This window comes from Cololabis saira, chromosome 16 (genome assembly GCF_033807715.1).
Source record: "Cololabis saira isolate AMF1-May2022 chromosome 16, fColSai1.1, whole genome shotgun sequence".
Taxonomy (NCBI): Eukaryota; Metazoa; Chordata; class Actinopteri; order Beloniformes; family Belonidae; genus Cololabis; species Cololabis saira.
This window is the reverse complement of record NC_084602.1, coordinates 35634342-35652598: the sequence shown is the minus strand read 5'-3', so window position 1 is coordinate 35652598 and position 18257 is coordinate 35634342. Positions and strand designations below refer to the sequence as shown.

At 41.8% G+C, this 18257-nt stretch overlaps 1 protein-coding gene across 1 annotated transcript in view; it reads left to right on the top strand.

Annotated features, from left to right (window-relative positions):
- Positions 1–18257, top strand: part of zfyve26 (zinc finger, FYVE domain containing 26) — an 89549-nt gene that overhangs the window by 6187 nt on the left and 65105 nt on the right. Inside the window, exons 6-9 of the mRNA XM_061743328.1 lie at positions 1904–2237; positions 15368–15492; positions 17261–17425; positions 17509–17597. Coding sequence (XP_061599312.1) covers positions 1904–2237; positions 15368–15492; positions 17261–17425; positions 17509–17597 — 713 coding nt within the window. The remainder of the gene's footprint in view (positions 1–1903; positions 2238–15367; positions 15493–17260; positions 17426–17508; positions 17598–18257) is intronic.

Genomic DNA, 18257 nt, shown 5'->3' with positions numbered 1-18257 from the left:
CTCTATTGCGCAACCCCTTTGTTCGTGTCGCGCTGATGAGAAAATCAGCTGGAGCCGCGAGCGGCTGTGGGTAAAACAGCCCGTCTACATCCCCTTTTTTAATTCTCTCCTCAGCCACCAGGTTTATGAACATCTGCACCTCAGAGTTGGACCACCAAACAGACGTTTGCGCTTTATAATAAAATCGCCACGAGTCGCTCTCGCGCTGACTCCCGCTTCCTGATTCAAACGTCTGACCCCCCGACCAATCAGTGGCGCGGAGGGTGATGACGGCAGATATAGTGCCGGCTCAGCCAGGTTAGAACCTCTGCAGAATGGTTACAGAAAAAGTATCTGCTTGGCACGGCTCCACCCGCCTCGGCCCGTAGTGGAAAAGCGCAACACGGGGCCGTGGCGGGTAGAACCGAGCTGAGGTGGTACTAGTGGAAAAGGGCCATTAGTGTTACTTGAGCCACTCACAGCCTCGTTGCTATAACCTCAATCACATAATTGATGCTGCGCGAAAGGCGAAAAAGCGTGCGATGATGACAATGATGGATTTGCATCTAACTTTCAGTCAGGTGACCTATGAACTGTCAATCATCCATCAAGCTCCACAATGATCATGTTAACATTAAATCAGATAGATTTGTCTGGACATTTCTCTTGCGGGACGGGAGAAGACACTAAATGATTGCATCTCTATTATTGTGCGGGCATGAACTCTGAGTTTTGTGGGTGCGGGCGGGACTGCGGTCATGCCAGCCGTGTAACACACATGTGTGGGCGGTAATGGTCAGAAATTCAGCGGGAGGGGGATGAAGAAAACAGTCCCGCGCAGGGCTCTGGATGGCAGTGCCGAATACGACTGGATTAGAGATCCGTTTGTTGCAACTCCACCTGCCACGTTCAGCACTGCAGAAGAGGAACAGTACATTGAAATGACTTCAGAGCCAACAATGAGGCTGCAGTTCACTTCCAAGACCATGGCTGGGTTTGGGATTGGAGTGGAGAAGGAGTCCCCTCTCATTGGTCAGAGAGCTGTGGGCAAACTGCTGCCTTTTGCAACATCCTACCTGTGTGAGAGAGGCTTTTCTGCTGTGCTGCCATCAAAACAAAATACAGATCAAAGCTGAACATTGAATATGAATTGATCTGCAAGGGAAAGCAAGCACACACAAGTCATTGATAGAGTGTGGAATAGGAATGGAATAGTGATGTGATTATTTGCAACCTGCAGTACAAATAGGAATTCATGTCTATTAATATATGTTCATAAAATAAGTTCTAAAAAAAAAAAGAATACTCAGGGAAGAAGGCCTTGTTTCAATTACTAGTTATTATTGTTAGTATCATAATTGTTGTTTGGTATATGAATTCACAAGTGCTATACAAATAAAGTTTTATTATTATTATTTTATTATTCTCATTATTTCAGTGTCACCGAATCATTTGCCAATACAAGCACTTTTGTTAATGTTCAATTAACAATACAATGTAACATTATAGTTAGGTTTTGTGTCTTATTAATAGTAGAGTAATGTTTGTACAATTATATACAATTCTACCAATCTAGGTGGGAACCGTGTTAGGTGGGGGGGGGCTCGAAAATATTTCCAATTCCCCAAGGGGGGGCTTGACTGAAAAAGTTTGAAAACCACTGCGTTAGGCTGTACATGACCAAATATTCGGCTTAGAAAAGGAGGAACCCAGGGGTCATATTCAGGTTTTTAAAAACCGGAATATGAGCAAATTCCGGTTATTCAAAGGGGTTATTGCCGTGCAAAACCGGGTTATTGCTAATATTCCGGTTTTAAAAGGGTTATTGACTGCATGTAAACACAGTCATTGTTTTTATTACAACTTAATTTGAGCTTCTGCAAGTATTTAATCTCTTCCATCTTTATTTCCCGTGCTCCTGTAGGACCAGTCGGGCTCTGAGAGCCATAACCTGCAGCACACGTTCATCCAGCACCTGATGAAGAAGCTGGAGAGACCGGAGAGGAGCCCGGAGAGGGCGGAGCGGTGGGTGGAGGAGGTGTACGCAGAGCTGGCTCTGGTCCCGGGGGGGTCCGGCGGCGGCCAGGTGGAGGCCCTGTGCGAGGCCCTGTGGGCGTCCAGAGACGGGCCCCTGAAGGAGGAGCGGGTCCTCAGCTGTCTGCTCCGGCCCCGGTCCCACGTCCTGGTCTCCACCTACTGCTGCACGGCGCTGAGGCTGCAGAGGGATCACCTGCTGAGGAGCTCGCCGGAGACACGAGGTGGGAGCACCGACCAGGACACACAGACCTTAGATACATTAGAGCAGGGGTCAGCAACCCAAAATGTTGAAAAACCATATTAGACCAAAAACACAAAAAACAAATATGTCTGGAGCCGCAAAAAATGAAAAGTCTCGTATAAGCCTTAGAATGACGGCAACACGTGCTGCATGTATTAGTTAGAACTGGGGGAAGATTTTTTCATTATGCACTTCGAGAAAAAAGTCGAAATGTCGAGAAAAAAGTCGAAATGTCGAGAAAAAGTCAAAATTTCGAGAAAAAAGTCGAAATGTCAAGATTAATGTTGAAGTACTATCTTGAGAAAAAAGTCGAAATGTCGAGAAAAAAGTCAGTGTCGAGAAAAATGTCAAAATGTCGAGAGAAAAGTCGAAATGTCAAGAAAAAAGTCAAAATGTCGAGATTAAAAAGGAAAGGGAAAAAGGGAGAAAAAGAGGAAAAGAAGAAAAAAAGGAAAAAGCTCCAGGGAGCCACTTGGGCGGTGCTAAAGAGCTGCATGCGGCTCTGGAGCCACGGGTTGCCGATCCCCGCATTAGATGTTAACAAAGCTCCTAAAAACACCTGAACAGCAACCCACACACTTAAGGCTGGATATTTAAAATCTAGCAGTAAATCTTTGTTTCAAAGTTTCAAAATGTTTTTTTTTGTTTGTTTTATTGAAAGTTTGCAATATACAAACAATGTACAACAATCAGACACAACCTGTGCAACATCAGCAGCACAGAGCACCGTCATGCATCAACAATAAGAAAATTAGAAAAAAAAAAAAAAAATACATAAAAGAAAAAAACTTTGCTGTGACAGACTTTATAATATTTCGCATAAAATGAAAATTATATTTGTGACAGCTTAATGATTGAAAATCTCAGAATGGACATCCATCATTGATATACATTTCTTATTTGTAATTAACTTAAGAGACTTGAGATAATAATCAACTTCAATCAGAGTTTTGGAATTTACATTTATGGATGTGAAATTTTCCTAATAAAATATAAAGATTGACAATAGTACTTCTTTTCTTTGAATTCAAAATAAGTAATAATGCTCTTCCCTTCAATGTTGATTTTATGTGTTGTTTTACATAGTATATAGCTCTCAAGTTCTTTCCAAACTGTGCTGCTATATGAGCAACCGTAAAACAAGTGAGTTACACTTTCAGGTTCAGTTTTGCAGAAGGTACATTTGTTATCGATGTCAAGGAATTTTGAGATATATGTGTTAGATGGGTATATGTTATGTAGTATTTTTAAATGTAGTTCTCTGATTTTGTTTGTAACAGAATTTGAAAGGAACAAGCCACGCCTTGTGCCAATTAATATCCACGAAAATAGCATTCCAAAAATGTTGCATAATGGTTCATGTGTACGGGATGTCACTGTGATGTCATGAAGGTACGGCAGGTGAAGAGCGTTTCTTTTTCTTAAAAGGTCTTAAATCCAATTTTCCTAAAATAAGGCCTTTAAATGTCTTAATTTGTCTTAAATGTCAATCCAAGGGTGTTAATTTTTGAATCTTAATTTTAGAGGGAGTTTATCCGGTCACCACACTTTGTTTTCTCACACTTTGAAAAGGAAAAATGTATTTAATCGTTTTGGGGGGAAATAAACCAGTTTACAGGTTGTTAGACGCCTCAGTCAGGGTTGCCAGGTTGAGCAGGTTTCAGCCCAATTGGGTGGGTTGATCAAATCTGGGCTGCTTTTCCTGGTTTTTACTATATATTTAGGATAAATTATTAACAAAAAAGTTTCCATTACGGCAGAGAAAAGTAGAAACTTACACAATAAACTCAATGATATTTTATTTGCTTTAATCCGCTCAATTTAATTGTAGTCTTTGTTTGGAGCATGAACTTTTTTTGGGCTATTTAGTGGTGTTGTGAAGCTTTAAATTTATTACGGATTTAATAATTTATGGTTTTTAACATAGAGAATGTATGATTTGGGTGGGTTTTTCATTGCGTTTGGGCTGGAACCTGTCAGATCTGGCAACCTCGACCTCAGCGCTGGATTTTTTAGTCGGCGTAGTCTCGAGACAAAGCAAGCAAATATGGGTAAATGGAAATTTAGCAACAAATGACTCAAAAATGGCAGTTTCTCGTGGCGGCTGAGCGCTACGATGCCCAAAGATGACAGTGAGGTCTCATATGCAGAGTGGAGAAGCCTCAAAGCAGCGTCTTTTGCACCGCCGGTGTGTGACTTTTTGGTCTCAAATTTAGTTTGAAAATGGTATTTAAAAAGTCTTAAATTTAACCTGGTCAAACCTGTAGACACCCTGTACAGGAACCAGCCAGGTGATGACGAGTGGTGAGGGGGGAGTTTATCTCTGAGGTGGAATGAAAAACATTTGCCAGCGAGAGGAAGCAAGATCTTCAACCAGCCGTGACCTCTAGAGATAAAGGTGCCTCGAGTGAAATAAACACTGAAACAATCAGCTGCTGTGATCTGCGTGATCTGCAGCGGGTCGGCAGCTCTGGACCGTCTTGCTGAGTAACCAGGAGCTTTTTGCAAATGTCAGTTATTCTATGCAAACGTCAGTTACTCTATGCAAACGTCAGTTACTCTATGCAAACGTCAGTTACTCTATGCAAACGTCATTTACTCTATGCAAACGTCATTTACTCTATGCAAACGTCATTTACTCTATGCAAACGTCAGTTACTCTATGCAAACGTCAGTTACTCTATGCAAACGTCAGTTACTCTATGCAAACGTCAGTTACTCTATGCAAACGTCATTTACTCTATGCAAACGTCAGTTACTCTATTCAAACGTCAGTTACTCGATGCAAACGTCAGTTACTCTATTCAAACGTCAGTTACTCTATTCAAACGTCAGTTACTCTATTCAAACGTCAGTTACTCTATTCAAACGTCAGTTACTCTATTCAAACGTCAGTTACTCTATTCAAACGTCAGTTACTCTATTCAAACGTCAGTTACTCTATGCAAACGTCAGTTACTCTATGCAAACGTCAGTTACTCTATGCAAACGTCAGTTACTCTATGCAAACGTCAGTTACTCTATGCAAACGTCAGTTACTCTATGCAAACGTCAGTTACTCTATGCAAACGTCAGTTACTCTATGCAAACGTTAGGGATGGGAATCGAGAACCAGTTCTTGTTGAGAACCGGTTCCCAGTGTTTCAATTCCTTGGAATCGTTTGCCTTTTTTGCAAACAATTCCCTTATGGATTCCAGATTCAGCCCAGCAGGAAAACACGGGGACAAAAGCGGCATAAAGTTCGAAAAGTTTGGTTAAATTTTACCAAAAAGGATGACAACGGGGCTTCCGGTTGGTGAGCAGATGGAGTAGACGCGTTTCGTGAGTGCTCCCGTAAATGCCAAACTTTTTAAACCACCAAGCCCTCAAACTTTCAAACTTTTTCCTTTAAAAGGGATTCCCTGTTGCTGTTTTTCTTTTTTTTTGTCTCGAACGAGCCCACTTACCTCCGAGATGGCTTCGAAGAGCGGCAAGTCGGGAAAAAAGGACGAGGCTGGCGCTGTCTTAACCCTGGCGGCCATTACCACGTTGCTGGAAGAACACCGCGCTGCCCTGGCCGCCGAGTTCAAAAATACTTTCAGTCAGCTCGACTCCAAACTCGACCAAACGCGGCTCGCGGTCGAGGACCATGGCCAACGGGTTTCGTCCCTTGAACTCGCCACAGAAGACCTCAGCCAGCGAGTTACGGACCTTGAAGGCATCTGCTCGACTCTACGGGATGATAATGCTCGGCTGAAGGCTAAGGTGGTGGATTTGGAAAGCCGAAGCAGAAGGCAGAACATCCGTATCCTGGGCTTACCGGAGGCGACCGAGGGCGGGTCTCCAACGGCTTTCTTCTCCAAGCTGCTGTGTGAGGTGTTCGGGAACGATACGCTGCCGTCACCGCCAGAGATAGACAGAGCGCACCGCTCGCTCGCCGCCAAGCCGGCCCCGGGACAGAGACCGCGTCCGGTCATCCTCCGCCTTCACCGGTACCAGACGAAAGATATCCTCATCAGGGAGGCGCGCCGGAGAGGAAAGGTGGAATATCGCGGCCACCCCATCCGGATAGTGGAGGATTACAGCCCCGAAGTTGCCAGCCAACGAGCGGAATACAGCGGAGTCATGTCGGAGCTCTACCAGCTGGGTCTGAGGCCGGCTCTGCTCTTCCCCGCCCGGCTCCGGCTCACGCTGTCCGGGGGGGCCAGGAAGTGGATCGGCTCCGTGGATGAGGCGCGCAAATTCATCACGAGTCGCAGCAAAACTTCAAACCCACCGTAACGGGACCGTTGGAGGCTGTCACGGCTCCGCCTGCAGCCCGGTGCGGCTCACTGACGCTCACGGACTGACTTTTTTTTTTTTTCTCTCTCTTTTTTTTTTTTTTTTTTTTTTACGTGAGCCACATTATTCCTGAGGGGAGGGTGAGTAACCCCGCGACAACCAGTATTTTCTCTGTTGTTAGTTTGACTGCCCTTTTGCAAATATTATTAATTTGCAGTTCTTTTTGGCTATTTGAGGGAAGGGGGAAAATAAGTGGTGAAGAGGGAGAGAAAAAAAATAAATAAATAAAAATAGAAAATAAAAAAAGCTTTTCCGATTTACCTATAAGTTTTGTAATAATTGTAAGCTGTTAACCTTACTTTTACGCTGCTTAAGTCGGACGTTTTATATTTTATATTTTTGTACAAATATTTCTGGGCTCATATCGGGACTTCCAGGTCAAGATTTGAGAGGGTATTTCTTTTTTTTATTTATATCTACACGTTTTAAGGTGCTAATATGTATACACCCATGATACGGGAGCAAAAGCTATTAGTGTGTAGGATTGGAAGATGCGTTATTGCACTTTGTTTGTTTTAAAGAGCTTGCTGCTTTTTTTTTATTTTTCTATAGCAGCTGTCTTAGTTGGGGGGGGTGGGTCGGGGGGATATGTCACTGCCAGAAACTTTGCATTAACTCTTTTCAACTCATTACTTAATGTGGGTCACATTCAACCTCCTTTCCGTTTTCTTTTTTTCTGCCTAGGTCATTGTGCACACCTAATTTTTCTTCTTAGATATTATGAGTAGATACTTGAAGTTGGTGAGCTGGAATGTTAAGGGTCTGAATCACCCTGTTAAAAGGAAGAGGATCTTCTCACATCTAAAACACCTTAAAACAGAAATAGCCTTTCTACAAGAAACTCATATTCGCAGTTCTGATAATAGCCGCCTGTTCCCGAGGTGGTCAGGGCAGAGATTTCACTCCTCCTTTCAAGCTAAGGCCCGAGGAGTTTCAGTTCTGATCAGTCAGGATGTTTCATTTGAGCAGCACAATGTGATTTCTGACAAGTTTGGTCGCTACGTGATCGTTTCTGGGAAATTATTCAATACATTGGTCGTACTTGTGAACGTTTATGCCCCTAATTCAGATGATGCAGTCTTTTTTGAACGACTGTTTTCACTGCTCCCTGACCTTAATACATATTCTCTCATACTGGGTGGTGATTTTAATTGCTGGCTCGACCCAGTCCTAGACCGATCCTCTACCAACCCCGGCATAGCAAGTAAGTCAGCCCGTCTTATTCAGGCGTTCCTTTCTGACTACGGTGTTTGTGATGTGTGGCGTTCTTTACATCCATGTGACAGAGAATACTCCTTTTTCTCACAAGTGCACCACACATACTCGAGGATTGATTATTTTTTTATTGATAATCAACTGATTCCCCTGGTTCATTCCTGTGCTTATCAGAGCATTGTCATTTCCGACCACGCTCCTGTGGTTCTAACCATGTCCCTTCCTGACCTACCTCAGAGAGACAGACAGTGGCGATTCAATTCAACTCTGCTGTCGGACACAAATTTTGTTAAATCTATGGAAACGGAAATAGCCTTTTTCCTATCCACGAATATGACTCCAGGAATGTCTAGTCTAACTGTCTGGGACTCCCTCAAGGCTTATCTCCGGGGACAGATTATATCCTACACTGCTAGGGTGAGGCAAAAATCTTATAGGGAGCGATCAGACCTTGCCCGCCAAATCAAAGAGGTCGATGAAGAATATTCTCGGACTAAATCCCCAGATCTTTACAAAAAGCGGCTAGAACTTAAAACTAAATTTGACCTGCTTACCACTCACCCAATTGAACAGTCACTTCTGAAAAGTAAAACCAGGTTTTATGTTTATGGAGACAAATCTGACAAATTATTAGCCAACCAACTTAAAGGCTCTAAGGCTAAACAAAATATTTCTAAGATTCGATTACCAAATGGCCATGTAACTACAGACCACTTACTCATAAATGAAGCATTCAGGGACTTTTATACCCAGCTATACACCTCGGAATCTCAGACTGATCGAGATGAGATTGCGGACTTTTTAAATAGTCTTAGTATTCCCGGTCTTTCACCAGATCTAAGGAAGACATTAGAAGAACCGATATCCCTGATGGAAATTACTCGAGCCATTTCTTCACTGCAGTCGGGTAAATGTCCTGGCCCTGATGGCTTCCCGGCGGAATTTCTAAAGAAATTTTCTACTCTGCTTTCCCCACTGCTATCTACAGTCCTTTCAGAATCCTTCAGCCACGGTTCCCTCCCTCCTTCTTTTTCGGAGGCCTGCATCACCCTCATAGCTAAAAAAGGGAAGGATCCTACTGAATGCGCCTCCTACAGGCCCATCTCCCTATTAAACACAGATGCTAAAATCCTAGCTAAAGTCCTAGCCCATAGGCTGGAGAATGCCCTCCCCACAATTATATCTGAAGACCAAACTGGCTTCATTAAAGGTAGGCAGTCTTACTTCAACACAAGGCGACTGTTCAATATTATCTACTCTGCCTCTGAGGCTATCCCTGAATGCGTTGTCTCTCTGGATGCGGAGAAGGCATTTGATCGCGTCCAATGGGATTATCTCTTTGCTGTGCTGGACAGGTTTGGTTTTGGTCCGAACTTTGCTCTGTGGATTAAACTTCTCTATTTACACCCAACAGCCTCAATTCGTACTAACTCTCAACGGTCAAAACCATTTAATCTGCATCGTGGAACCCGTCAGGGGTGCCCCCTTAGTCCCATGCTTTTTGACATGGCTATCGAACCGCTTGCCACAGCGCTCCGATCTTGTGAGGATGTGTCCGGTATCTGGAGAGGTGGCAGGGAACATAAGGTCTCGCTTTATGCCGATGACCTCTTGCTTTTCATCTCTCACCCTCTGGCCTCATTACCCCCTGCGCTGTCACTTCTCAGTCAGTTTGGGAAACTCTCAGGCTATAAACTGAATCTCAGCAAAAGTGAGCTTTTCCCTACCAATCTCGAATCGCATGCTTTAGACCTTTCCAATTTTCCCTTTAAAATCGCAAATGACAAATTCTCCTATTTAGGCATATCTGTGACAAGGAAACACAAAGACCTGCTCCAAGAGAATCTTATCTCATTGTTAAATGAGACCAAACAAACCCTTACACAATGGTCACCCCTGTCAATGTCTCTTGTGGGTCGCATCAATTCAGTTAAAATGACCATTTTACCTAAATTTTTGTACCTTTTCCAGACCTTACCACTCTTTATTCCTGGTTCTTTTTTTCAGTCCCTTGACTCAGTTATATCTACATACCTATGGCGGGGTAAACGGCCACGTTTGAACAAAACTCACCTTCAAAAAATTAAGTCTGCAGGTGGTCTGGCCCTCCCAAACTTTCGTTATTATTATTGGGCTGCTAACCTGCGCTGCCTTGCATTCTGGTCCTTCTACTGCGACGGCGCTGACCGCCCTGACTGGGTGGCGATGGAGTTACATCCAACTGATGACCTGTCAATTCCTGCCCTACTCGGCTCCTCACTTCCACTTCCTTCACTTAAATCAATCAAAAACCCAGTGGTTAAACATTCTCTTAGAATTTGGGCCCAATTTAGGAAGTTTTTTGGTTTTCACAGCTTCTCTCTTCTTAGCCCCATTGCATCAAATCACTCTTTCAAACCATCCCTTGAGGACCCCACCTTCCAGGAATGGCACAGGAGGGGTATGATTCGTTTTAGCGATATGTTCATAGACGGCACCGTGGCATCTTTTGAGCAGTTAAGTAGTAAATTCAGCCTTCCAAAATCACATTTCTTTAGGTATCTTCAGGCTAGACATTTTGTTCTTTCCCAGACACCCAGCCCTGGTGCATCGATAGGCTCGACCACAGTTGACAAAGTTCTTGCCACAGACCCATTCAAAAAGGGGCTCATTTCGTCTTTCTATGACATGTTGCTGGATCTTAGGAGTGCCCCTACAGATAAACTCAAAGCAGCATGGGAGCAGGACTTAGGGCTTCCCTTATCAGAGGATACCTGGGAGTCCATACTCAAACTGGTTAATACAACCTCCCTGTGCGCACGTCACTGCTTAATTCAGTTTAAAGTGGTACACAGGGCTCATATTTCAAAAGCAAAGTTATCCTCCATGTACCCAGATATTAGTCCATACTGTGTAAGATGTAAGGTAGCAGAAGCCTCTCTCATCCACATGTACTGGTCCTGCCCATGTCTAAACAAGTACTGGATGGAAGTCTTTCATACTCTCTCTCTGGTGCTTAAAATCAGATTAGAACCAAACCCACTGACTGCCCTGTTTGGGGTCATGGAGGGAGGAAGGAAGTTAACCACTGCACAGGGGCACACTTTGTCTTTTGCCTCCCTTTTGGCTCGTCGGGCAATTCTGTTCAGGTGGAAGGATCCCTTCCCTCCTACTCGTGCACAATGGCTGGAAGACATCATGTCCTGCTTAAAACTGGAGAAAATTAGATACTCGCTTCAGCAATCAAATAAGTTCCAGAAAGTGTGGGGACCCTTTCTAGAAGCATTCCAGACCCTGTGAACTATACTTCATATTTCTTTTGTATTCCTAGTGCAGGCTTTTGATGTTAGAGTGACCTCATATTGTGATTAGTAATCTGGCAGTGACAGGGGAGGGATTAGTTTGGTCTGTAGTTTGTTTTTGTTACTATTTTATATTTTTTCATACTGTTTAATTGTTTTTTATATTCTGTACACTGGTGTATGCTATGATTAACATGCCCATGCCTAATCAAAATGTTTGTAATTGACATGCAGCATTTCACATTTTTTATTTTGTGAAAATTTTAATAAAAAGATCTTGAATTAAAAAAAAAAAGGATGACAACAGGCCGACAATACTTGCAATGTGGACATTTCAACAAAGGGGGGAAACTGTTAGGACTCGGCCGGCTGGTGCGCTGGGAGCGCGGAGTCAGCCGGCGTATGGTAAGGCTGATTTATGGCGCGCGTCCCCGCGTACCCTACGGCGTAGGCTCTGCGTTGGTGTAACGCGGAACCATACTTCATGCTTTAGAAGAGCTGCACGCTCGGCCACGCGGACGTGCCGGGCGCGCTCCGTCGGACAGCGGCAGTTGCAGTTCATCAGCTCATCTATGGAAAAGTTAAAGAGCTTCTACCGCTACCTTCTCCTTTCATCAAGGCAGGGAAGAGAATCAGGCCAGAATAGATGGATGTTACCAGCAGTGACTAAGTTTGTTGTGTTGAACATGTTACTGGATATTCTTGTGTAATTGCCACAAAATAATTTGTTGTATTTAGTTAATTTCTACAGAAGAATATTTATTTTATTATTATTATTTTATATTGAATACATATTTTATATTACAACATTTTGTGGGGATCCCCTGGCACACCATCAAGGAGCCCAAGGCTGGGGGTGTCTTAAGACCTCACTTATATTTTTTTGTTCAAAGATATAAAACAAAGTTGATACTAAAATTGCTTTTTTCCAAATGAGAATCGATAAGAGAATCGATAAAGAATCGAATCGTTAAGCAGAATCGAAAATGGAATCGGAATCGAAAAAATCTTATCAATTCCCATCCCTAGGAAACGTCAGTTACGTCACTGCAAACGTCATTTACGTCGCTGCAAACGTCACTTCCGTCTATGTTTTGTTGTAACGCAGTTGTTGGATTGAGCTGCTACCAAGCATTATGGGGGAAAACGGCGATATGGCAGTTATGAAAGGGCTGAAGAGTCCAGAAGTGGCAACGAATGAACCTTATCGAGCATTTAACAAGCAGACTTTTGGACCTCTAACGTGAAAAAACACAGTTTTATTACGTCAAAGACGGAGGAATCGCAGCAGCAAATCTGGAATAGCAGAACCGGGATTCTTGGTCCCGGATCCTGTCAGTCATTGACAAAAATGTTGGTTTTGGCTCCGGAACCGAACATCTGGAGCAGATGTGGTTCAGTCTCCCGGGTCAGAAACACGTCTCTGACGCTGCTGAGCCATCCCAACACGTTTCCTGTCAGCTAGAAGAAGCGCAGACAGTTAAACGATGGACATTCAGACCTCTGACGTGTCCAAATGTCAAAGTACAAACACCTTATTTTGCAAGTTAAGTTTCCTCCCAGGTTCTTTATTTAATACATTTATGTGATCTTAATGGAATTAGTCATTTCAAAATAGTTTAATTCTTTTGAATTTCTTGAATTACAGTGGTATAATTTATTTTGGGTTAAACTAACTCTTAAAATAACTCTTAATTTAATTTGGAAAAAAAATAAAACATAAAGGCATTGGATCAATAACGAGAAATTCTGTTCCCTTAAAACTGCCTTGATTTACGTTGTTTTGGCCCCTAAAGGACGTTTAAGCTGGAAATGTCTGAAAAGTGACGTTTCTGGACAAATTCATGAGTTATCTTCACACTCAAACGTGCAGGAATGAACTCATAGGATAATTCACGTGCTGATTCAGCTTCTTTCTGGTTTTTTTCCACATTTTAGAGCATCAGAGACGTCCTGAACCTTTTAATTTATTTTTTTTGTTTAAACTATTTGTCAATAATTGAATTTCATGTCAGATGCTCTGATCCGGTTTAACTGAAGCGGTGGCAGCGTTAATAACTCCATGTTGTGCTCTGGAGACACGTGGAGATGAACTTAATTGAGTTTTAAATGAAAAGTGCTTTAATAAATCTCGGAGGGAAGCTGCACGTGATTCCAGTCAACTGATTCTTATTATTTAATAAATACATTATTTTTTCTAAACTTGTGGGCAGGAAGTCGGCGTTGAGCTTCCTCGGACGTCTGTTAGACTTCAGCACGATTTGTGACGCAGGAATTAAACGTGACAGATTTCCCTTTTTAGCTGACTAGACGTCTTCCTGACAGAAGTTCCTCCTCATCGGTTCCTCCTTTCATTGTTTTTTCCAGAACGGCCGCGGGTCCTTAAAGCGTCTTAAAACCCATTTTGCTAAAATAAGGCCTTTAAATGTCTTAATTTGTCTTAAATCTCAATCAATGGTCTTCATTTTACAGGGAATGTATTCAGTCATCATTAAAAAAAAAAAAAAAGTTTAAATTGTTTTGAGGTGATTCTCCTGCAGAGGTTCTAAATCTGTGTTGCCAGGTTGGGCAAGTTTCAGCCCAATTGGGCTAAAAAATATATATCTGGGCTGCTTTGCCTGGTTTTTACCAAATATTTAGGAGAAATTATTAGGGTCTTAATTTTTTTATCTTAATTTTAGAGGGAATTTTTTTCCTACACTTTGAAAAGGAAAAGTTTATTTAATTGTTTTGAGGAGAAATAAACCTGTTTACCAGTTGTTGCCACTTCAGTCAGGGTTGCCAGGTTGAGTGGGTTTCAGCCCTATTGGGCGGGTTGATAACATTTCCATTGCTTTTACTGGTTTTTACTTAATATTTAGGAGAAATTATTAACAAAAAAGTTTCCATTATGGCAGAGAAAAAGTAGAAATGTGGACAATAAACTCACTGATATTTTATTTGCTTTAATCTGCTCAATTTAATTGTAGTCTTTGTTTGGAGCCTGAACTTTTTTTGGCTTCATTTGCTTATGACTTAAAGTATTACATACTTAATAATTGACAGTTTTAACATAGAGAATATTTGATTAGGCTGGTTTTTCATTATTTCGGCGGGTTTTACATTACATTTGGGCTGAAACCTGTCAGCCAGATCTGGCAATCTCGACCTCAGCGCTGGATTTTCTTAGTTTGAAAATTGTATTAAATTTAACTTCTTTTTAACCTGTTTTCCTCGGAACGAGGTGTTAAAGCTCCGGCAAGAGGTTTAGATTCTGCTTTCTTTCCTCCTGCATTTCTTTTCTCTCTCTCTCTTTCCTGAAGACCTGTTTGCCAATTTCCAGTTTATATTTGTCTAAGAGCTGGTTTCTTTACGGGATGCCATATCAGCTGACAACCGAGTCTCATAACTGCACTCCTTCTGCTTGTTGTCTGCAATCTAAAGCCGCTGCAGCAGAAAGGAGCTAAACTCTAACCGTTTATCACTCCGGCACTTTATTTGTTATTTGTTGTGAGGACAGAAGAAACCTTTCAGCTTTTTCTCTGCAGGGATACCAGCAGGGGAGGGTTGGTTTCCATGTTCCCTGTCTTCTGTCTCCACATCTACAAATCTTCTCTTTCACTTCCCCATTTTTCTTTGTATTCACCCTCCGACCTCCTTCGGGTGTCCAAACCTTCTCAACCTCGTCTTTGAACCGTTTAACCGCACCAGCTGCTCCTCTGATGTCTTTCTTTCTTAGGCAAGGCAAGTTTATTTGAATAGCACAATTCAACACAAGGTAATTAAAAGTGCTTTACATCAACATTAAAAGCAGCAAGACACAATTAAACAGTAAATTACAAATAAACTGAAATAAAATGATAAGAAAAGAGGTAAAATAATAAAAAGCACAAGTTGTTAAAAAGTAAGGGCAGTAGAGTACAGCAGGTACATCTCATTCTTAAAATGGCAAGAATTACGTTTCTATACGGTCAAAACGTACAAAGACCGGGTCAAATAAATTATTACAAAAGTAATCTGTGCCGATTTTTGCGATGAATCAAACCAATTTGACAATTCTACGTCACAATGCCTGCATTCAGGGCTAAAACCTGTCTTAAACCTGTCCATCTTACTACCGAGTAACATCTTAACATCAGCTCTGCTGCCTGTCTCTTGGTGGAGGAGGAAGAGGGCTGATCCCAAATATTGCATAAAAATAAAGTAAACCACTTCTACGCTCTGTGGGTTTTTATGTGGGTTTTAATCTGGAGAGTAAAATGGCAAGTCTTGTTTCTGAATAGTTTGTTATTCTTTTTGGTGTCTCTCCTGCAGCGGACCTTCCTGAAGCGGAGAAACTTGCTCTCAGTCTGTGTTGCCACAAAGACCGTCCATCTGCATGGAGGTCCATCTTCTTCGAGTGCCTTAGTAGCGGGAAACACTTCCTGGAGCAGGTCTTGGTGAGTCGGGTCTCCATGAAGCGATACGACTAATCTGGTTACCGTATTTGAATTAATGAGCGAGGACGTTGGCCACGGTTACATGCTGTTTTTTAATTCGGAATGAATTATTCCGAATTAAATAATTCAGAATTAAACTATTTTCCTTCGAGTTTACATGGAAATAGTAATTCCGAATTGAGGTTTACATGGAAAACACGTTTGATCGGCTTTTTCCAATTCCTCTTCAGGTCTGGGGGTTGGGAAGGTTCTGATTGGATAGGGGGCGGACTGGAAGTTACGTCTACCGGAAGAAAAACAAACTTAGCCGCTACAACTTTGAAAAGCTCACAATTTTTATCTTTTCTGCCATCTGTTCTTTTAATTATTTCCAGGTCTCCAAGCTATTTATTAAATAAATGGTCTCTGCTCTTGACCAGCGTTTACTGCGTGCTGCCATCTTGAAACTTTGTTTGGAAAACCAGCCCAGCGCGGAATATAAGCGTCATGGAGACAGACGGGCGAGGGAACGAGCAGAAAGAAAGACCGGTGTTCTGCCAATCCTTGCTCCCTGCCGAGAAATGCTACTTTGTGGTTCTGCGCACGCGCACAGTCGATTTTCAAAGTTTGATTGCCACGCCCATCATTTCTTGCACGATGTAAAATTGATAATATGGGATGTTGCATATTTGATCCTTCAAAATACAACTACCCATGACATGAATTGCATTACACTTTGTGAACATTATAGGATAAAGAGGAAAAAAAAAAAACAATTCTATCGCTTTATTTGATATTCATTCAGTCATTCGCCTTTATTCAACCAGGCAAGTCATTAATAACATCCTTATTTACAATGACGGCCTGGCAAGAGACAAGGACCACTTGGGGGGAAAGGAAGTGGTTTAGGGAGTAAAACAGTAAAATTGTAGCTCTACAAAGTTAGAAAACCATTAGGTAGCATTTTTTGGCAAAGCAGCAGAAACTGGCAGAACACCGGAATTAATTTAAAGTGGAATGAGTGTATACATGATCGTGGAATTATTCTATTCGGATTTAAAATCGGAATAAACCAGTCATTTACTTTGGAATTAAGTTTAATTCGGAATGGCCATTTTCATTTGGAATTAGGTGTTTACATGGTCATTTTTAATCATTTTAAATCAGATTTTATTTTAATTATGAATTAAAGAGGAATTAAACTTCCCATGTAAAAGCTACTCATTCTCCTCATGAATCCTGGTGGATTTTGACAGACAGGTTAAGTTTGTGCTGAAGTCCACTAGGAATGGGCGATATTTTACCGTTCCCGATATACCGTCAAAAAAATTCCCCACGGTAAGAATTTGTCATCTCGCGGTAAAAATAAGTACAACAGATTGAGAGAACAATCACTCCTATTAAATTGAGATTGCATGAAGGGAAAGGAAGAAAAGAAAGGAAGAAAAGAAAGAAAGGAAGGAAGAATTCCCGTTGATACGTGTTTGTGTAACAAACATGGCGGATCTGAGTCATTCCAGTTTTGCAGTACAGGTGTAACTCATTTAATTGGTTTTTATTAATTCAATTTAATTGGTGTAGTTTAGTATTTAGTATCTTTTAGAGCAGTGTTTTGGGGGCTCCAAAGACTGAATGTGGTGATATATTTATAGTTATGGAGTTGAATTGGTATTTTTTTTTATCTGCATTTTTATCATTATCGGGATAAATGCCACAAATTATCGTGATACATTTTTTAGTCCATACCGCCCATCCATAGCATCCACTGATGCAGTGATAACCTGTGCAGGTGACGGCGCTGGACCTGGTCCGGCTGGAGGAGTTGGGCCGGCTGAAGGAGCTGCTGCAGCACGAGTTCCAGCCGCTCAGCCGCCTGCTGCTGCTGCTGGGATGGACGCAGTGCCGCAGCCTGAGCTCGGCTCAGATGCTGCTCAGCATCCTCCACCGGGAGCAGGTCAGGACTCTCCACACGTAAAACTCCCTGGGATCTCTGGAACCCGCCGTTTTAACGCCTCGTCTGCTGCTCAACTCTTCCAGGCTGCAGCCGGAGACTCGGTGCTGCAGGAGTTCGCTGATCTGCTGTCGTCTCAGCTCGGGATACTGGAATGGTGCAAAGACAACAACCCGTAAGCACCGCCGATAAAAGATTGGAGACTAAAGTACAAACAGGAAATAGAGATGGAAAATTGATTTTTGGAAAGTAAATTTTACAGTATTTATTTTCTTCTTATTATTTATTTTTATTGACATTCAGCATTAGACATTCACTTGTACAGAAGAGTATTAGGGCCAGGCAGGAGAAAAATAAAAATAATATTTTAGAGGAGGAAGATTTTTTTTTTTTCATTATGCACTTCGAGAAAAAAGTCGAAATGTCGAGATTAATGTTGAAATACAATTTTGAGAAAAAAGTCGAAATGTATTTCAACTTTATTCTCGAAATTTCGACTTTATTTTTGAAATTGTAACAATCCAGTTAATTAATTTAGGTTTACTGGTACTCTTCTATGACTCTTTTTGCAAGCAGTAAACACAAATCCAGGGCAGTGATTATTTTCCTAGACATATGATGTCTTTAATTCTCTTTTTATTTATAAGATTTCACAAAGGTCCGTACATTCACAAAAATATCACAATTTCTCTCATCTCACCCTCTGTTCCACAATTGTTGCATAACCTAATGCATCTGAATTTCCATAAGCGATACAAAGGCCATTAAGATTTAATATATTTAATGTACTAATGTGGGAGTAGATACTTGTTTTTGTTTTGTTTCTGTTTGATCC